This window comes from Osmerus eperlanus, chromosome 3 (genome assembly GCF_963692335.1).
Source record: "Osmerus eperlanus chromosome 3, fOsmEpe2.1, whole genome shotgun sequence".
In the NCBI taxonomy this organism is placed as follows: Eukaryota; Metazoa; Chordata; class Actinopteri; order Osmeriformes; family Osmeridae; genus Osmerus; species Osmerus eperlanus.
This window is the reverse complement of record NC_085020.1, coordinates 14,185,239-14,207,938: the sequence shown is the minus strand read 5'-3', so window position 1 is coordinate 14,207,938 and position 22,700 is coordinate 14,185,239. Positions and strand designations below refer to the sequence as shown.

The window sequence follows — 22,700 nt, the reverse complement described above, 5'->3', positions numbered from 1 at the left end:
GCTGGCTTTGTAAATCGTGTTGGTCCGAGATCCTTTATCCTCTTTTTTTCTTCCAGCGAACGTCTTGTGAAAGGGTTTTTTGTAAATCAATGACAGAATTTGTTTTGACGCACCGCCACTGATTCACAAAACCAAAATTTCTGCTAGCTATGCTGCTCTCGTAGATGCTTGTTCTGGTAACTAGGGGAATTTTAAAGGTCGCTGATGGTCACCGAATCGCGTTGAAGTAAGACCGAGACGAAACCATGTCATTGGTTAGGGCGCAAAGATTTGCGCCCCAGAATCGAACTTTCAATCCGCCAATGAAAAGCTGTTCCTGCTGAAATGACAGCAAAAAGTTAACTAGCTTCCATAGACTTTGCTGTTACCGGCGCCCTTCCCCTGAAGGAGGGGCTTTTCTCAGTAATGACGAATGGCAATATATATTATGTTTGGTCACATTTAAGTGTTTGTTGTCAGGGGCTTACGTATGGAGGACCAAACCTGCCATATTTACAAATGAATGAATGAATAAATAAATGTCCACATCCATGCATTTCGACAGAAATAAACGAATATATGTATTAATTAATGCACAATTGTCAATCAATAGTTACATATATTTTACATTTATGTATGTATTTATTTTTGTATTTATTTATTCGTTCATTCATTCATTGTTCCCAATATGATAATGAGAGGAGGCCAGTAGGCGTGGAAACTGACGTTCAGACATTGCAATCAATCCAGAGCCATAGATTCAATCTAGCTAACGCCTGGGACACACTGGCTGCGAAGCGGATATCGTTTTTATGGACAACATAGCCTACATGGCCAGGCTGGCCGACCTCGTTGAAAACAAAGATTTAATTCACCATATGATATTTGGATAAACAAACATGTTATAAAGAATTGACTACATTAGTTGTGGGCTATCACTTATATATTAACACCCAACTTCACTACGCTGACCGGCCAACCATGTGTTTAAAGTACCCCGATAAAAACGATATCCGATCAATTCTCAAAATGTAAACATTTAAAAATAGAAAATCCTGATTGTTGATTGTCAAACCAACATTTTTGTCCTGTGTGTAAGAGCGAGATAGACGATCTGTCATAGCCCCCAATCAAGCAGAAGAGAAATTTGTGAAGATTGACGACACACAGTTAATCATCGAAGATGAAATGTAGCTTAGTCCTACATGGAGTTGTATGCCCCACAGCACATATTTTACAAAGACTACGGCAACAAAAGCCAAACATTGCCTCGTTATGTTGGGAATGGGATGCTGTTGCGATGGTTGTTGGAGCAACAAGTTGCCTAATTAGCCTGTAGCCTATGCCATGTTTATGTACCATGTCAGCTTTACATGTATAAAAGGAAAGCTCAGAGAAGGTGAAAGGCTTGGTGACCGGCGTGGAGAAATGCGCGTCTAGTGTGAACAGCATCGCGTCATTCGTAGCAGATTGTGGCGCTTCAGGGCGCTTCGCAGCCAGTGTGTCCCAGGCGTTAGCTAGATTGAATCTATGGCTCTGGATTGATTGCAATGTCTGAACGTCAGTTTCCACGCCTACTGGCCTCCTCTCATTATCATATTGGGAACAATGTATGAATGAATGAATGAATGAATAAATAAATGAATAAATCAATCAATAAATGAATAAATAAATGAATACAAAAATAAATACATACATTAATGTAAAATATATGTAACTATTGATTGACAATTGTGCATTAATTAATACATATATTCGTTTATATCTGTCTAAATGCATGGATGTGGACATTTATTCATTCATTCATTTGTAAATATGGCAGGTTTGGTCCTCCATATTTACGGTCTCCCACACACATTTAACGCGTAAACACGGTACATTTCTTATTTTTATTATTTTGTATTTAATGTTTTTTGACATGTCTTTTGACATATTTTCATCTCAAAATTTTGTGGGGCGGCGCACTTGCGCCCACTATTTACGCACCGCCACTGGTTAAAACGAATAAACTTACCCAAAAACAGATGTCATGTACAAATTGGAAGAATTAGTGACATGATACTTTTATAGACGCCATTGCTGTGCATACCATGACCGATGTGATCAAAATGTGATCAGCCACGCGCTAACTCCACAGTCTTTGAAAATTCCGGGCTAAATAAACTATTTTGGGACAAGGTTTTCTAACAGTTCTGAACGTTTATTTTCACTGATTCTATTGTGGGTGATTTGTGAGACGCTAAACTTTGATAACATGTAGGCCTATGCATTTTCAGTATTTCAACATAACTTTCTGGAGGGTTTAGCTAACCTTTGAAGTAGCTAATTTCCAGTTGAAATCCAATGCGTACAAGACGGTTGAACCCCTGCAAAATCTCTTCTGAAACCCCAGTTTCAGCGATGCGTTGAAATGGGCATGCGCAAAGTTGTTAAGGAAGAATTGTGATATTCTGTGATAACTTGTCTTTGGAAATGAAACTCTTAAGAGTCGCTTACCTTTTGGTCACATTTAACAATTTTGTATTACAAAATTATTGGAGCACAAATTTGCATTGTGTGTCATACAGCTTTGGTGTGCTATACAAAGAATGTTTGCTTAATCATGTTACACATCACACATTGATTGCTTTTGTACATGTTTATAGTCAGTCCCCCCAGGATTTTGCGGGCCTTTTTTGTGATAGTTGCGGGCTAAAATTCCTGATTTCGCGGGAGCTTTTCCAAAAAGTTGCGATGAAAGTTGCGGTGTTTTTTAGGTGTTTGTTGCGATGAAATTGCGGGAGCAAGTAAAAGTTGCGATAAAAAGTTGCGAATTTCCCTTTTTGTAATTTTAATTTAGTTATTGGTTGAAAATTAAGTAGCCTAATTAACAAACATTCATCAAAGAATAAAACCATTGAAAATGGTCCCCTAAATAACCTTACCAACATGCCAATTTTCATCATATCCCATTTTTAATCCTTATCCAATCAGGATTTACATTCGCATGCATTGAACGGAGGAATCTCCCTTTTTTTAACAAAAAAGATTGAAATCTCTATCTGTCTGCAATACTGCTCTCGGCCTCTACGCAACTCGGCGCTCTCACGCTTGCCAGGCATAGACAGTAGAAGAAAGCACACGCAGCAATTGACTGGTTGGGCAACCCTGGATACAGGACTGTTAACGGTGTGTTTTTCGCTGGGAAGTCTCTAGAAATCTGGCATCTTATTGAACGAAATTAAAAAGAGTGAAAGAGTTCACAGACACCAGAATGAACGCGTTCACAGTATCGTTCATCAGGCAGTAATACAGTACGTTCAGTTCACGTTCATCAAAATTATCAACGAGTTCATGAACTTTTGTTCAATGAACGCGTTCAGGCGCAACACTGGATTTAACCCCTGCTGGAGAGAGTTGTGGGAGACGACGATGATTGGTCAAAGTTGCGGGAAAATTGCGGTGATTGGTTAAAATTGCAATGTCGCGCTGAATTCGCGGGGAATCGTTGAATTCGCGTGAATTGGTGCGATCGCAACGTCGCGAACGCCTGGAGGGTCTGTATAGTAAAGAATGAAAAACTAAATTATATTCCAAATTCAGTCTTTTATTTATTAAAGCTTATGTTTCTGCATATGAGAAAATTGATGACCAATGCTGGGGCTGAGCTGCACATGAATTACATGCATTGTCTACATTTATACGTGCTGGGTGCAACATTTAATATTGTGTGTGATTGAAATTCATGTAGACTATGGCTACATTGCAAAAGTGTCAGAACTGAGAGCAGTCCAGTGTGATCTCTCCTTCTCTGGATAAACCACTATATTGCACTCGAGATCCGTTGTCCTGCGACCAAAGAGCGACTTAACGGCAACTTAACCCATGTTACCAAAATTAATGTATCCAGCCGACCAAGGTACAACTTCACGGCAACGTTGTCCACTGGACCAAAAAAAAACGTAACCAGCCGACCAAGGTACGACGTCGCAGCAACGTTGTCCATGGGTCTAAAAATAAGGTAACCAGCCGACCAAGGTACAACGTTGCGGCAACGTTGTCCATGGGACCAAAAAATAACGTAACCAGCCGACCAAGGTACAACGTCGCGGCAACGTTGCCCACGGGTCTAAAAATAACGTAACCAGCCGACCAAGGTACAACGTTGCGGCAACGTTGTCCATGGGACCAAAAAATAACGTAACCAGCCGACCAAGGTACGACGTCGTGGCAACGTTGTCCATGGGACCAACTGGCAACATTCCCTTTATAACGTTGCTACGACGTTGCCACAACGTCGACACCAATTACCATGAAACATGAACAAATTGGACTAAACCATCTTGTTTTCAGATTTGAAAACCAGCAGCACCTGCCCAGCTAACACATGACGTTGCGGCAACGTTGCCAGTAAGTGCTCAGTTGGTAACCCGCGACGTTACCTTCTGGCAACGTTGCCGCAACGTCATGTGTTAGCTGGGCAGGTGCTGCTAGTTTTCAAATCTGAAAACATGATGGTTTAGTCCAATTTGTTCATGTTTCATGGTAATTGGTGTCAATGGATCTCGTTATACTGAAACTTTCATGTTCTAAACTTGGAATATTGTTTGTCAGTTTCTATTAAACTATGCATTAAGAGTAATGCAACAGTTAGGCTACTTATCATTTTGAGCAGTAGTATCAATTGACAGTTAGATCATTGTAAATGTAAGGAAATAGAGCCCGACCGATTTATTGGCGGGCATTTTCCAAACTATCGGTATCTGCATTTATAATGGACGATAGGCCTACATGATTTATTTTTATTTTTATTTATTGCAAGAACAAAAGTGAACAAACATTCAAGTACAGTGTGTCCTCTGTTGATTTCTGCCGCCACGGTATCAGAAATAGGGCTGTACAAAAGGCCGTCTATCAGCAGAATGCATGTCGGAGAATAGCACGGACACACGCGCTTCACACCGCAGTTGAGATTGCGTGCAGTGGCGCCTTAAAGATCCTGTAAAGTGGAATTAAAAACGAGTTTCAAGTTCACCACACCACCGAATAATGTGTTATTAACTACCCATCCAAATTCGAATGAAAAAAAACACCGACAAGTATGTCAAATTAGGCTTTGCAATCGTAAGAAAATTAGCAGTCTGCTCTGTTCGAGACTGGGGGGGCGTGTCGCCTGAAGGAGCTGAAGCTCGGCCCCCTGGCTGGAAGGCGCCGCCTCTCTCAAGTAAGCTACCTACAACCCAGATAATGGACGCTACGTCAAGCCGAACAAAACAGTATAGAATTAGAATGTATTTGTTCAATGAGTGAAACATACAGATGCATATAAATGAAATATTCCCCTGAGCTGTAACACAGGAGTAAACATTTACAGTAGAGACATCAGACAGTGAGCTCTCCAACTACTTCTAGCACATAAGCTACCATTTCACCAAAATACCATCATTCTACACCGAGTAGCCTAATATCAAGTTAGTGGTTTGCACTAATTATAGCAGAGATACCTCTGGAAAAGTTATCTAGTATAATTATAACAAGCACACAGAACTGAGTGATGAACTGCTGGCAGCGGTGGATGGTCCAGGTGCGACCGGAGGATGAACGGCCGGGGGGGGCGATGCTCGGTACGGCTCTGCGCTGCAAGAGAAGCCGTGTGTTGGTGAACCCCGTCTGTGTCTGGTCCGCCGTGAAATGGTCAGTGGCGCAGAGGCGGCTGTTGGAGTTTATCCGAAGCTTTCCATGAGCGTGGCTCTTCACAACATCTATCCACCTATTTTTTCATTATCAACAGGGAACTTAAATGGCGTTGCAGCGCAGCAAGAGGCAGTTGCGGGTGGTGGGAGACATCCTGAAGCTAGCTAGCTAGCTGATGTAAGCTACAATAACAGTTCAGCTACAATAACAGTTCAGCAGCCGCCCATTAAAACCTGATCTGAAAACGGAAGAGGAACTGTTCTTCGGTCTAACTCCACATTTCAGTGCAACAAAGTTTTAGCGCTTTGCACATGCTTTCAGGAACTCATTTCACACATATATAATGTACTTAAACATGGAATTTACTTTACAGGATCTTTAATGCACGGGCTTACCTGGGCTTAAGCCCGGGGCCTCGACCAGTCAGGGGCCTCTTAATAATAATACAAAATAATAATGATGATAAACGTCCGTATTCGCGGTGTCATCACTCTGCTCTACAGTGGCATCTGGTGGTGTATGTGGAGGGAGGCCCCTCCTCCCCCTTATCTAAACAAAATGTAACAAAAACTAGAGAGGGTACAATGTGTAGGGTGTGCTTGCTTGCGTCAGTTGCAGATGGGTCTATTTAATATGAAACAAGCTGAACCCCCTTGAGACAAGCTACAACGTTGTCACCGGCAGTATCTTTCAGATGGAATCGCGATTCAAACGGTACCATCTGCTAACTGAAAATATGCCCCCAAGCGCGACTTTTTGGTCTAAGTCTAGAGCCCTGCGTGGAGAATCTGAATTGTGCTACGAGCAAGCTAGCCTAGCTGCTGTTTGCTAGCCAAACTACACTGAGGGGATTGTTTGAATGCGCCGGAAATTTAAAACTTTTCTTTTAACATAAAGTTTAGGCTGTGGCATTGAAGACAGCGACGCACCACACAAGCTTGAGTTTAAATACATTATTTATTGTGACATTACTTACTGTACATGCAAGTCTTGAATTGCTTAAATGTATAATGCTGCTAGCACACCATGGCAAGATACGATCATAGAGTTAATATTACTAGAGGAAGAAACTTTTGTCTTACAAGATGGCGTCCCCATTCATTTCTATGAAAAGTGCTCAGTGGCGCAGTGAGGCAAGCGAGAGCGCGAAACCGGACCGCTCCATCTTTCCACTTCCGACTCTTCCGGTTTAGCGTTAAACAGTGGCTCACTTTTTTCTTAGCTCCGAGACTCTTTGTTTAAAAATTATTATTAATTTATTGAAAGCATTTGCAGTTACAAACAACACATACAAGTACATATACACACAACTACTAAAGAAAGCATAAACAAATCATATCCCAGGGAGTCTGCAAAGTCCAGCAAGGCTAATTAGCAAGCAGTCCAAATCATAGCATCACTTAGAGTAAGAAGAATTACAATTTCATTCAGTCACGTGATGTCACAAGTGTTGAATATATCTGCACAGTCTTCAGAGCTTTACAGTTCTGTGAATATCTTATGGAGTCCAAATATTCATTGACTTCACTCTCAAACACAGTAAAGAAAGGTTTAGAGCCCCTGAACTTACACTTATGGATGTGATATTTAGCGAGTAGGAATACAAGATTAATAATGAAATATTTTCCATCCTTGTCTGTTAGTTCCGAGACTCGTTCAGGCTTGCAACTAGCTGGACACGTCATACTTTGCGACAACCAGTCGCGAGCATAGACTTATATCAGGGGTGGGGAACGGCCCGCGGAATCATTTGGTCCGGCCCGCCATGGCACTGCAGGAACCATATTATTAGGTGCATTATTCGTTGGCAGCAGCACTATTTTAATATGTGGAGGACCGTGGAGGCGCGCAGCGTTGCGTACCAATGTACCAAAAAATGTTGCTCGCACGCTCGCATTAAGTGTGGAATTCCTTTCTAGCAAATCAAACCCAGAATACGTTGTTGGTTTGGGCTAAGCCCCCAATGTTTACAACGTATGGCTCCGCGCCTGATTTACACTCAGATCGATAAGCAGTCTCATAAATGGTAGCAATATAAAAAAGAATACGATCCCTTTCCGTAATCATGATACCCCCCAAGAAATGTTCGATGCACCCCTACTCAAAGCAGGCTGCATCCGTCCCAGCTAACATCACTGAGCTAAGGCAGTGCATTGGCAGAATGGGGTACAAGTCCGATAAGAGACATGATGCAAACTTTACGGAAATGTATGCTGTCACTGTATAGTATTCCTTCACTTGGTTTTTAGAAATAGCCTATAGGGCTAAATAAAGGACTATTCTAGATGGAACTCATCACATATGTTGCTTTTTTTCTTGTGATTTGAGTATGATTTCCAACGCATTGTATCGGATTAAATAAACTGTTAACATGAACACCTAGCTCCGTCGTTGTTCTCGCCAGGCAAAGAAAGCTTAATAGTTATTTTGGTAACAGAAATCTTCCATAATGCAGACTTACGATAGCGTACTGTCAACTATATATTCAAACAAAATGCCACGAAATTCACACTGCCTTCAATTTACATATCAGTGTAGAAATGTGGCCTGTGTTTTATATGTTCAACCTACAAAACCAAACGCCTATTAATGGATATAACGTGATCTAATAAGACTTGGAAATAATGTAATAAATAAAAGCTTGAGAAGTGTCTTAAATATAGGCTACTTTATTTAACATTTGCCTTTGAAAGGGGCATATTAACAGAACTAGGCCTATATACAAGACGTTTCCATCAGATATAAGTGGGGGTGAAACATAGTCACTGAGGACCTTCATTGTCCCACAAAAGCAGTCTGGCTTGATGACACGATTAAAAAAAAGAATAATGGGTGTGTTTAACAAAAGCTTCTGAAGGCAAGACTAATCATATTTATATCATTTCTTATTGTGGTTATCAGTTAAAGTATTAATCTTCGTCTTTGCTCCAGATAGACATGTCAACAATCTATGCTCACGCTTAACATAATATAATATTTTCCATCAGGTCATGAACGTAAAAATGTTCTTGACAGAAAAATCAAATCTGTTTTAAAATAAAGGGAATAAACTATATTAACAACATTTCATGTATGTGTGACAACCATTTGCTAAACTTGCTACAACAGGGCAGGCAATTCAAGCCTGCCCTGTCAATTCTCCCTGTGCTCATTCAATATGGCTCATTCAGCTCCAGGTAAATCGGCTATCGGCCAATGTGAACTTTTGTGCTCGTGCCCTGTTAGTATCCGCGAGCACATTTGCAGGCAACTTTTATTGACGTAAGCAAATAAATGGGGTGCTAGTTTACCCATTTCGGATTGGTTTCAAACTTCTATGAAAAAGCTAGTAGTATGAGCCAGATTCGAGAATCGAACAAAAATTATTGGGGGAGATAGTTTTGTAAATGTTGACTGGAGTTAATAGAATAAAAACGACCGGAAGAGCCGGAAGTCTAACAAGAAATGCAATACCACCTACATCCACCGGGGCCGTTGCTTCAAGCCGAGGGGTGGGGGCTTGGATACGATACTTGCTGTGCAACAGCAATGCACGTTGTATCCATGCGTCTTTGCTAACGTGTGCTGAGGTTGTGACTTAGGCTAGCACTGAGTTCCCTTCGTTGACACAAGGCACTTTTTGCCACAAAAACTGAATTTCAGCCTAAACCGTGTAACGGAATGTAAATAAAAATACAAGCAACTCGTGCGATTGTGCGATTAGCGGGCGGGGGTCCTCAAAAAATGAAAAAAGAAAGTCCATAACCCAGGGGCCTCAAGTGCTATTAAGATGCCCCTGATTGCGTGTGTGCGTCCTTGAGAACTGCAAGTCGTATAACTTATATTTCGTATAAAATATTTTTGTACATACTCACATTAGAGTTTTCTAAATTTTTAAAGCTCACAATTGCGGCCATTTTGGTCGAATATGCTCACAAAATTTAATCTGTGCGACCTCAAAATATATTATTTAGAGTGTAGCAAACTACTTGTACATAACACACTGGACAGGTTCAAGTGGCCACTGCACTTTTAAGGGGGCAGTGAAGTCTGGGCTTGCTGCTTGCTGCTTGTAGTTGTCCATCGAGGCTGATGATGACGTCCACCTCTGACTTTCAACGGTGAGTTTTCTGGTGGCTGTATAGTCCTACCCTGGATCCACAGGTCTTGTTACAGGTAATAGTGGTGGTACTGGCAACCTTGGTTGTGTTTCTTTTATGCCTTCTTTCCTGCCTTTCCTGTCTCCTAATAATAATAATAATAATAAATTGTATTTGGGTGTGCTTTGCCTTCGGCAAGGGCACAACCTTTGTTCTCTCACATATCTTATTATTTGGGTGTGCTTTGCCTTCGGCAAGGGCACAACCTTTGTTCTCTCACATATATCTTATTATTATTATTTTCCCACCCCTAAGGATCAGTCAATATTTGGACTACATAGAAAACGGCGGTGTCAAAATGTTCGTCTTGGTCTCGATTGCGTTGCTTCTATTGGGATTTACGTTCCGTTGCATGGTTTAGGCTGAACTTAAGTTTCTGTGGCAAAAAGTGCCTTGTGTCAACAAAGGGTATCAGTGCTAGCCTACGTCACAACGTCAGCACACGTTAGCAACGACGCATGGATACAACGTGCATAGATGTGCTGTTGCACAGCGAGTATCGTGCCGTGGTGTACTAGCAGCATCATACATGTACATTTAAGCAAATCAAGACTTGCATGTACAGTAAGTAATGTAACATTAAATAATGTATTTAAACTTGTGTGGTGCGTCGCTGGCTTCAGTGGCACGGCCTAAACTTTATGTCAAAAGAAACATTCTAATTTCCGGCGCTTTCAAACAATCCCCTCACTCAGTGAAGTTTGGCTAGTCACCGCAACTAGCTTGCTGGTAGCAAACCTCTTTTGAATTAGCCAATTCTCCCTAAATAGATGTCAAGCTTATTTACGTTTTTGGGGGCATATTTTCATTTAGCAGATGGTACTATTTGAATCGCGATTCCATCTGAAATACTGCCGGTGACAACGTTGTTACAGTAGTTTGTTTCAAAGGGGGTTCTTAATGAATTACGCAATATGAGTAGGCTAAATGCTTGAAAAATGTCACTAGAAGAGAAAAACTTAAGGGGACGGACCCACCTGCAACCGACGCAAGCAAGCACACCCTACAATTTCCCCAGAAATTGTACCCTCTCTACTTATTATTATTATTATTATTTTCCCACCCCTAAGGATCAGTTAATATTTGGACTACATAGACAACGTCGGTGTCAAAATGTTCGTCTTGGTCACGATTGCGTTGCTTCTATTGGGATTTACGTTCTGTTGCACGATTCAAGGCCGAATTATACTTCTCCGACTCCGTTACGGACAGACGGACGGACGGAGTCGGATGGATTGGTTGAATTTATAGTACTCCGAAGGCTGTGGGTGCTGAAAACAATTCACCGCCAGAAGAGTAGGTGGCGCACCGTTTTTTTGTAAGTCGTCAAGTGTTTATTTACCTAGGTTATCGAGAAGTCGGAGCAAATTAACAAATTAGCCGTTTCATCAATAAAATACGCACATTTTCAGCAACTACACTGCCCATTTCTCGTCACATTTTAATTCAGATGCTGATTTACATGTACTGTTTAGCTGAAATATGAATTGTAAAAACGTACAGCAATGGCGGTCAAAGGATTCTGTTCGTCCTGTTTATCACGGCAACCCCGCCCCTGACGCAAGCGGTTCTTAATACGGACCAATCACAGCCAAGGGGTATCCATAAAATGACGGACGGACAGACGGATAGTCAGGAAAATCAGGAGGTGCATGTAGAGCTCTCCGAGGGGCTCGGAGAGGGAATTCCTCGTCGGAGAGGGCGTTCCCTGTGTCCGTCTCCGTAAAAACGGAGAAGTATAAATCGGCCTTTAGGCTGAACTTGGCAAAAAGTGCCTTGTGTCAACAAAGGGTATCAGCGCTAGCCTACGTCACAATGTCAGCACACGTTAGCAACGACGCATGGATACAACGTGCATAGATGTGCTGTTGCACAGTGAGTATCGTGCCGTGGTGTACTAGCAGCATCATACATGTACATTTAAGCAAATCAAGACTTTCATGTACAGTAAGTAATGTAACATTAAATAATGTATTTAAACTCAAGCTTGTGTGGTGCGTCGCTGGCTTCAGTGGCACAGCCTAAACTTTGTCAAAAGAAACATTCTCATTTACGGCGCTTTCAAACAATCCCCTCACTCAGTGAAGCTTGGCTAGCCACCGCAACTAGCTTGCTCGTAGCAAACCTCTTTTGAATTAGCCAATTCTCCCTAAATAGATGTCAAGCTTATTTACGTTTTTGGGGGCATATTTTCAGTTAGCAGATGGTACTGTTTGAATCGCGATTCCATCTGAAATACTGCCGGTGACAACGTTGTTACAGTAGTTTGTTTCAAAGGGGGTTCTTAACGAATTCCGCAATATGAGTAGGCTAAATGCTTGAAAAATTTCACTAGAAGAGAAAAACTTAAGGGGACTGACCCACCTGCAACCGACGCAAGCAAGCACACCCTACAATTTCCCCAGAAATGGTACCCTCTCTAGTTGGGTGTGCAAGCGTCATAGTCTAGTATTTTCGTAATTTTATAGTTGGTCAATTCTACACCAAAAAACAGAAGGAGGGCAATGATATGACGATATGACTATTGTGAAGACAGCCAGATGGTGAGATTTTAATGTAGGTTGCTGTAAAAACTTTGATTGGTTTGCTACGTGAGAGCCCCGTCAGCCTCCGTTGACGATTGTGTCAGCTGTTGTCGACCTCTGATGAGTATTTTCTTAATTTCGTACCAGGGTCAATTCTACATCAAAAATCAGAAGAGAAGGAGGGCAGTGTTTTAAAGATATGGCGATTGCGAAGACAGCCAGCGGGTCAGCATATTTTTGTGATTTGTGTAAAACTTGGAATTTGAGTGACACCGCGGCTTGTTTTGACGTTAGCCTAAAGGCCAATGTATACTTCTGCGTTTTTACGGAGACGGAGACAGGGAACGCCCTCTCCGTCAAGGAACGCCCTCTCCGTGCCCTCGGAGAGCCCCTCGGAGAGCTCTACGTGCACCTCCTGATTTTCCTGCATCGCAGTGCAGCGCCACCTACTCTTCTGGAAGTGAAGTGTTTCCAGCACCCACAGCCTTTGGAGTACTATAAATTCAACCAATCCGTCCGACTCCGTCCGTCTGTCCGTAACGGAGTCGGAGAAGTATAAAGGCCGAGTCCGACTCCGTTACGGACTCGACTCGCCCACTGGCAGTGTACTACTGTCTTCAATGCCACAGCTAAACATTATGTCAAAAGAAACGTTCTCATTTCCGGCGCTTTCAAACAATCTGTGAAATGTGGAGCAACAGCAGCTAGCTTGCCTCTAGCAAACTTATTTTGAATTAGCCATTTCCCCCTACATTAATGTCAAACTTATTTACGTTTTGGGGGGCATATTTTCAGTTAGCAGACGGTACTGTTTGAATCGCGATTCCATCTGAAATATACTGCCAGTGACAACGTTGTCACAGTAGCTTGTTTCAAAGGGGGTTTGCAGCTGTTTCACAGGGTGTTCTTAATGAAATATGCAATATGAGTAGGCTAAATGCTTGAAAATATCACTAGAAGGGAAAAACTTAGAGGACAGACCCACCTGCAACCGACGCAAGCAAGCACACCCTACAATTTCCACAGAAATTGTACCCTCTCTAGTTATTATATATTTTGTTTTTTTTATTTGGCCGCGGCCGTTCCGACCCTGCCGTAAACCCAAATGACTGTTATGAACGTGTTTACTAGATACAGTCTCCCTCCTAATGACTATGAAATAGAAAGTGTGAGATTGTTCTCCAATGCAGTCAGCACTCTTTCGGGACCTTGTCACACACTATCCTCTCTGCAGTAGTATGAATATATGTCAAAAAGTACTGTCAACACGGCACCATTCAAACTTGCCAGAACCTGTATATGTGTGTTTGTGCATTCATGCACCCGCCTATGTCAAGATAAATGCAGTGTGCTAAAAGCATGGTGTGTTTAGGAACACAAATAACTGCTTTCATTTGAAAAAAAGAAGCGTAATGTTAGCCCTGATGTACATGCTAGTCAAGTTATAATTTCACTATGCACAGATACACACTTATTCACACACAGAATCATTTTAGTTCACTGACTATCCTGAGCTTTTTTGTAATTTTCTTTACAAGGTATCATCACAATATCTTTTGATAGAGACCCTGCTAGAGAGCGAGAGGTAGAGAGAGATAGAGAGTGCAAGAAATAAAGGAAGAGTAGAGAGGGAGGGAGACAGAGAGAAACAGAGAGAAAAGATGGTCTGCTGATGGAACAGGACATTTGCAGAAATGTCCACACAGGAGGTTTCTGTTTCTATGTCTTTCTTTTGCTCTCTCTATATCTGTCTCTGTTTCTTTCTCTATGTCTTACTCTCTGTCAGTCTCTGTCTGTGTCTCTTTTTGGCTGTAGGTAAAATGAGGACATTCCATAATAATATCACAGGCAGACAAAGCTGCAGATCTAGCTTTAGATATAAGTGTGAAAGAGAAACTACCAAAGAATGAACCACGATACAGAGACAGAAATGAAGTACAGTAAACCTGTCATTTTGTCTGCCCGCTATGGATTTGTCACTGCATCTTGTATACGTCTGTGTAATCACAGTGGTATTATTTCTGAAAGTATGGCAACTTGATTGAATCCTTAGAGATGCAGCCCTGTACTTTGTATGGAAATGGCTGCATATCAATTTCTTTCAGCAGTAACAACACTATAATTCTGTCAAGTGAGACATTCAAATGACAGGTCTACGCACCTTTGAAAACAGAAACTGAAAGTGTATATAGTGTTTGTGAGGCTCGGCTGGGAATGGCTAAGTATCTAGTACAGTTGTCTCAGAGTGACAAGGAAATATTCTGTTCTATTTTCAAACAGAAACTCTCTCTGCATTAGAAAAAGTCTATCCACACAGTGCCTCCACAACACACACGTGCACAGGCACACACATTCTCTATCTCACTCATTCTCTCTCTTACACACACACCCACAGACCCAAATTACACACCCATAATATGGTTAGCTAACCCTCCCACCCTCTAACTCCACCCACAGTGTAGGACAAGCAGGTGTGCCAACCAGTCTTAACCATGCCAGTGTTCCCTGGAAGAGAGAGATAGGGTGAGAGACACAGAAAGAGAGAGAGAAAGGAGAGAAAGACAGAGAGAGAGTAAGAAAGAGAGAAAGGTAGAAAGAAAGAAAAGGAGAGATGGACAGAACCACTGAGCTTTGAACACACACACACTGCACACACACACGCTGGGAGACCCAAGTTGGTCGTTTGATTTTCATAATTCCAAACATTGGGCTGTTGCTGGCAGCAGAATCATTTATGGTAGATCGCGTGGCGCTGCCGAGACAATCTGGGCAGATGTGACCAGAATGTTTAACAGTCTGTTAAACCACTGCTCTCGTTCAGCTCCCCTGTGCCTGGGAGAGGGGTTCTCGATTGATCCCTACTTGACGAAGCAATCAATCTGTGGTCCAACCAGACTCCCGGCCGCTGGCTAAAAAACCCTGGAGATACTGTACTGGCAACTTCCTGTTGGCGCCTTGTGAGTGACGAGACCAACGTGCTCTCCTGGTGGGATGTTGTCTACTATTTGAAAGAATGTGTCGTTGATGAAAAATGAATCCAACCTAATGCCCTACTGTGCTGTACAGTATAACAACATGGGATTATGCTTCTATTCACACAAATACAGTACAATAGAACCAAGTAGAGTTCAAAACAAAATAAATGTGTGTTTGTCTTCCCTGCAGACACAGACTCTTCTACTTTACACACACACTCCTACTGGACACACACTTCCGCAGTAGTCTGCAGCCAACATAAAGGTCAGGGGCCTCATGTATAAAAGATTGCGCAGCTTACATACCAGAAGATGGCGTACGGCCAAAACTTGAAAAGTACCTACGCACAGAAATATTCATATGTATAAAACCGGTCGTACACCAGGTCCTGCGCACAACGTGAGATTGACCGCACGTGAATGAGCCACTGACCCCGCCTTGCCTCCGAACATGCAGGAAGTGTGAGTTTGCGCCAAGGTATTGATAAAAAGCAAGGTTTTAAAAAGCTTAAGTTACTTGACCCCAGGTACGTGCTCTCTGGCTGCAAACATTTCTCTCACACCGCGCTGCCTAAACTTTATGCCTAGTGTAGGGAAAAAGTTGAGGAAGAGACTTATTTTTCTACTACTACGGATCTGTGGTCTATCATCTTAATTATCGTTATCGAATGGACATATATCTATTGTGATAAATACCCATATTGCCCAGCCCTAATATATTTAATCTGTGATAAATAATCTGTGCTGCATGCAATATTTACCATATACAGAGGGTGACATGCATTTCTTGAGTGATTTTGTCATTCGTTTGACACCCTCAAGTTTAACAGAAATTATTAAGTGGTGGCGGATTAAACAGTTAATAGCATTTCCCGTTTGGATTTTGGCATTTTGATGTGAATCATTCACATCAATGATCAAACTTTTATTAGTGGAGGTAGTAATTATGTGGAAACTTTATTTTGTAATGTTTGGTGAGTTTCGGCACTTTTCAGTTAGAATTCGCCACGTTACATAGCCAGACAAGACTTTGCAGACGGCCCGCACATTCTCACGTCTGCTCAAAAGTTTGCGTGCGTACGCAAAATGTATACGAGGCCCCAGGGGGGCCTACTCGCACATGTGCGACCTGTAAATTTGAATTAACTTTTTTTTTTCTTGTTGAAAAACGAGGACGGAGCGAGTCTGAAAGAGTTGGCCAATGTGTTTATGGGGGGAGGGTACGTGAGTGATTATTCAACTGCGTGGGTAACGTCATCTACACTCGGGTGTCTTGCAAAGAAAGTGATTGATGGCTAATATTAACCATCTTAATCTAAAATCTGCATTAAAGTTAAAAATCTAAAGAGGAAGTTGAATTTGTTATGTAACGTTGGATAGAACGGTGGACCGGTCACTGTCACAGCTCACACCAGGTAGACCATACTGTGCAATTAGCGAGCATTTTGTAGAGAAATAAAAACATTTCGTGCCACAACAGTTATGGATATGAGATTTTGGTCATATCGCACAGCCCTACTGTGAACTAAAATAATAATAATATAATAACACTTTATTTATATAGCACATTTCATACAAGAATTGCAGCTCAAGGTGCTTTACATAGAATCAATAAAAACAATAATACAAGTGATAAAAGTAATAATTAAAATAGCAAACAATAATATAACTAATAAAAGTAGTAAACCCTTCTGAGATTATATTAGTTAAATGATTTGGTAAAAAGGTACGTTTTAAGCTGTCTTTTAAAAATGTCTAGCGTGTTTGCTTCCCTAATATTTATGGGTAATTTGTTCCATAGTTTTGTAATTGACAAAGGCCGCATCACCAATCTTCTTGTGACTGCTTCTGGTGACCTCTAATAGGCCTGCATTTGATGATCGCAGTGTTCTAGCTGGTGTGTAGTTTATAAGAGAGTTAGCAATGTAGCTTGGTCCTTGTCCACGTAGAGCTTTGTATGTGAGGAAAAGGACCTTAAAGTCAATTCTGAAGGTAACTGGGAGCCAGTGTAAAGTAGCTAGGACAGGACTAATGTGTTCTCTCCTTTTAGTTTTGGTTAATAATCTGGCTGCAGAATTTTGAATGAGCTGTGGTCTTTCAGTGGTTTTCTTGGGAAGACCAGTGTAAAGTGCGTTTATTGATTTCCCGAAGGAAATATCCTATATCTTACAACAGTTTGGCTTCTGTGAGTTGACTCTTAATAAAAAATGGACATTGCAGCATTTAAACAACTTGAACGGTCTCTCTCCTGCTTTGTAAATACTTGATGTTTTGGCAGCTACGTGGGTGTGTGCCTGGGGGGAGGTGTTAGTGTTTTCAGGTGGTACAGCTTTTGCCCCACATACAGTATAGACCAACCCTTCAAACCTTTACTTCCTCCCCCTATCTCACATAAACCCCAGTATAAAACCATATCTAAACCAGAAGAACATCATCACCCCATTAGCTCAGTGAGTTTTCTCCAGTCAAAGGAAGAGGGGAAGGATGGCTGTTTGGAGATTTCTAAGGTAAGGGGTGGATTTCAGCTGAGGTAGTGCAAGGCTGAAGTGTGTGAGATGGTAAGACTCCCGAGGGAGGTCCTGACTCGCGTTCTGAAACTATTTTGAGCCCTCCTCTCCTCTCCCCTGCCCCCCCCCCCTTATGTATGAGCGTGGATCACGTGTGTTCTCTCTACCAGTTCTCTGTGTCTCCTCTCCCCCTGATACAGCCAGGCAGGACAAATGGAGAGCCGTAACAGTAGGCGTAACCTCTGAGGATGTGCTTTTATTTCTACATGCTTGTATGAAGCATGCTGGAGAAATCAGAGGGGTTTTATCTCAACCCTTACTTCAGCTGATTTCTCCACAGGTTTCAGCCTTGGTTACTTACAGTAGCATCACCCACACCAACAATGTTGAGCGAGCCTTCAGAAGGATAAAAATGCAAAGCAAGAATGGAATTATGGGTGTTTGGATGTGAAATGAAAACAAACTATACCATTAATGTGAGGCACCCCACTGTGCAAGTCCTCCACCTCAGAATAAACTAACTACTCGGCCCGGCGCTCTTGGAACATTTTGACAGCTTACTCCAGACTCCATGTTAAGAGGCTGTCTGCTTGGTTAGCAAGGTTCCTGTCAGGCCTTGCGTGAACAAGCGTGGTGTCAGTCGGTGGCCTGGTTTGGTTTATCGGCCATCAGAAGTGTCTCCAGTGAGCCGAGATTCGGGTTGGATGGGAATAAATGACAGGTGGAGATCTGCAGTAGAGAGGCATCAAAGCTGGATTTGATATTACGGGCTGTGGTTGTGGATCTGAGAAACGGCTTTACGCAGCCGCCAGCATCGAACGTGCAACCAGGGCCGGCGTTTGCTATAGGTGAACTAGGCAGCCGCCTAGGGCGCCATGAAGAGGGGGGCGCCAAATACCGAAGTGCGTCCATTAATTAACCGTCCTGCACCAGCAGCAGAGGGCGCCGAGGCGGGGTGGGGGGGCGTCTCTCCGATTTGCGCTCCCAGGGGGGGTTGAAACATCTTGCCGAGGGCGGCGAAGGTACTCGCGCTGGCCCTGCGTGCAACATTTCAAGAACGGTCTCTGATTCACTGGGCCTGGCGTGTGGCATCCTCTTCCCCCCTCGCACCCACACCCAGAGTAATTTTTTCCCTCTCGGTTGGATGGTGTGATGTGTGCTGGTGTTGCTCACTTCACAGGCATTCCTGGAGGATGCAGATTTATCTCCACCAGTTGTTCAGAACGCACATGACTTCCTGTTTGAACTCTTCATTATTGGCTGTAATTTCCAGCGCTGTGCAGCTCATAGTAGTATTTGTTTACAAGCTTGCTTCGAGGGGAGAACTCCGGTCCTGCTTTAGTGTGTTTACATCAAGAAGTCCTCAATAGATTTTGTGTGTCTTCAGGAAATTGGCTCAGTTATGTTGAAAGCGCCTGTTTATCACAGATGTCCCCGAGCATGCGTGGTCTAGGGAGAATGCTCCTTTCTAATGGCCTATTTTTAAAAGAGAGAAAAGCCATTTAAGCCATTAAACAGATATAATAAATAATTGTATTTTCATTCCTCTTCTTGCATCTGGTGTGGGAAGCCCAGAGCGACGCGGTATGTTCTTGTCCACAGCTCTCTATGCCTTCCTATACTGGATCTCTCTCTTCCTGAATCCTGACCAATCAGAGCAGGAATCCGGCGTGGATGACGTCGTTTGAACAAAAAAAATATCATTCAAGGACTGATTTTGAATTGTGCATATTAGAGGAGTCTCATTCAGGAATTTAGTCTTGTTGAGCTGAGGGATTAAAACCTGATTGGGGTAATGCCACTTCAGCCACTTGAGTGTCACGTGACATGAGATGATCTAAGGTTTTAGGAGGAGCAGCATAATGCATTTACTGTATAAGCTTCTTGCTCAGGCTCCACCCACTCCACATTTACCCAGCAGCCACTTGCGATCTGTCTGAGGTGTGCAGGCTGCTTTGCTGGCTGGATGGTTGGCGAGAGAACTACCATGAGAGAAAAACCAGCTTCCAAATCCCTTGTTGCCCACACCCCCCCCCCCCCCACACTCCATCCCCCTTAAGGCCGAATTATACTTCTCCGTTACGGACAGACGGACGGACGGACGGAGTCGGACGGATTGGTTGAATTTATAGTACTCCGAAGGCTGTGGGTGCTGAAAACAATTCACCGCCAGAAGAGTAGGTGGCGCAACGGTTTTTTGTAAGTCGTCGAGTGTTTATTTACCTAGGTTATCGAAATTACAAATTAGCCGTTTCATCAATAAAATACGCACATTTTCAGCAACTACACTGCCCATTTCTCGTCACATTTTAATTCAGATGCTGATTTACATGTACTGTTTAGCTGAAATATGAATTGTAAAAACGTACAGCAATGGCGGTCAAAGGATTCTGTTCGTCCTGTTTATCACGGCAACCCCGCCCCTGACGCAAGCGGTTCTTAATACGGACCAATCACAGCCAAGGGGTATCCGTAAAATGACGGACGGACAGACGGATAGTGAGGAAAATCAGGAGGTGCAAGTAGAGCTCCGAGGGGCTCGGAGAGGGCACGGAGAGGGAATTCCTCGTCGGAGAGGGCGTTCCCTGTGTCCGTCTCTGTAAAAACGGAGAAGTATAAATCGGCCTTTATTGCCCCACCCAACAACCCCCTCACCCATCCATCCTCCAGCCCTCCCTTATCTCCCCACCCCCTGAAAGTGTGTTAAAGTGCTGTGGGCTAAGTCACGCCCAGTCTTTCTCCGGGCTTGTCAACATGACTTCAGGCCCTGAAGCCAATGTTCTGTCCAATCGCGGGGTCTTATGTCACATGATCTGTTTCCGATCTGTTTAGCCGCTACACCTGCAATGTAAATAGGAAAAGTTAGGCATCAGGGCTTCTGAGTCGGACTGCTCTGCTGCTTCTGTTGCAGAAGAGTCATTGTGGAGGATGTATTTGGAGAAAGCCTTCCCTGTGTCTCAGCTGGGATACTATTGTTTCTTTTCAGACACAGTATCTGCTACAGTATTACAGAAAGGACAGGATGTCATACTAAATACATACTACAGACCACTACTGTTAATACCACTGCATACTTCATACTACTACTGCTACATACTACATACTATTACTTACTACAAACCACTACTGCAGTATGCAATCCAATCTGGTTATTCGGACCCAAAGCCCTCAGCTCAGGGAACTGTTACAAACCTGTCTGCAATAACATGATAAAATGGTAATCATGTCCCAAACAGCCTGTACTTCATGCATACAGCCAGCAGTAGTATGTACTGTGTAAGCACGGCTATGCTGTCTACAGTACTAAATGTTAAATGGATTTAGCCATAGACTTAGAAAGAAACATGTTAACAAAAACAAGTTAACATACCAAATAATATAACTAGTTGTAAACATTAAATCTCATTGTGTTTCAAGTATTATGAGTATTTTTTCTTATACCATGTGGAGGGGAGCCACAGTGATGGTACAGTAAATGTGATTGTAGGAGAACCTTAGTAACAGTAGCTGTGATTGGTGGAAAGCCTCAGTGACAAGCTGGGATTGAGCAGCTTGTGGCTTTGAACATGCCGCTTCTAGACTTGACAGTCAATGTTTTCAGGGGAGAGCCCTTCTCTAACCCCCTGCTGGTTATACAATCTGAGCTCACTGGCACTGTGAGTGTGTGTATGCCAGCAAGGGAGAGAGAGATAAAAGTAGGAAGACAGACAGAAGAAGAGAGGATGAGAGGAAGAAGGGTATAAACATATAGAATGGATAGGATGGGATGAGAGGGAGGGAGGTGAGAGAGGGAGTCAGAGAGGGTAGAGACAGAGAGGCATATATTGCGTAACGTATGGCAGTGTACGTGTGGTATTGATCCAGGTTAACCCTCGAAGACCTCTGTACCTAGCAGGCTCAGCCTCCAGGACATAATACGCATGGCTGGCAGATTAAGGGATGCTAGGAACAGCATGTACCACTCCACACACACAGCCACACCGACTGCAGAGGCACCATGAGAAGCTCCTAACACTGGACCCCTCTGCACCATGAGCTGGTACTTGGCTGTAGCCCCGTAGCCCAGAGCTAGTCTTAGTATTGTGATTTATATTTTGGGGTGTTTGTGTGTGTATGTTCCCAGCATTCCTACAACTTGTCTATGTGCCGCATACTCTTTGCCTGTCTTTACGTGCATGTTTTTGTTAGTGTTGGCGTGTGTGCGTTTGACAGTGTGTGTGACAGTGTTTGCATCCAGCTCAGTGTGACTCTTAGCTGAGTGTTTGCCATTGACAGAGCAGAGTGCTGACTGTGGGCTTTGTGACAGAGAGATGGGAGGCTTCTCAGGTCTCTGAAGAAGCTTCTGGAGCTGGCTGGAGCAGGAAACAAGCCTCTGGTGGTCACTGGACTGGCAGCCAAGAGGCCAGCACCAGGCTTTGGAGAATCCTTTCTCTTTTCCTACACTTCTTTGTTTTATACATTATTCTTTTTTTCAGTCTGTACTTGCACTTGCCCAATGCCATATGTGGGTTGGAGCATTGCCTGTGTCCCTTTCTATTATGTTGGCTCTTTGTCAAAGAGGTACATTTATCAGTTTACCTGTTTTTGAGTTTTGGATCCTAGTCATGAATCATGGTGCACCACAGTGTTGAAGATTTCACCATTTACACTTTTTTGTATCGCTCTGCTTCTCACTCTTATTGGCTGTATCATTGGAAAATACAACTTTGTGGATCTACAAGGCTGGACAATGATGTGGTCCCTTCCCCTGGTGCTGACTGCTCTGCCCGTGTAAAGAATTGTGAGGAAAAGAGAAAATTAATGATAGATATTTACTCACAATTTCCAGGGCATTGACTTCTCCTGCAACCCTTAATACAAGCAAGTGTCTGTCATGAGCCTCCTGGCTTGGTCCCACAGGGA

The 22,700-nt window shown here is 42.9% G+C and overlaps 1 protein-coding gene across 3 annotated transcripts in view; it reads left to right on the top strand.

The window, feature by feature from the left end:
- The window catches only part of igf2bp2a (insulin-like growth factor 2 mRNA binding protein 2a), a 119,723-nt gene that overhangs the window by 25,084 nt on the left and 71,939 nt on the right, over positions 1 to 22,700 (top strand). The window contains exon 1 of one of the 3 annotated variants that reach the window (XM_062457417.1): positions 21,758 to 21,837. The exons of the other annotated variants lie outside the window; for them this stretch is intronic. Within the exon in view, the coding sequence (XP_062313401.1) occupies positions 21,830 to 21,837 (8 nt within the window). The 5' untranslated portion in view covers positions 21,758 to 21,829. Of the gene's footprint in view, positions 1 to 21,757; positions 21,838 to 22,700 lie in introns of those variants that run through there. 3 annotated transcript variants of the gene reach the window in all.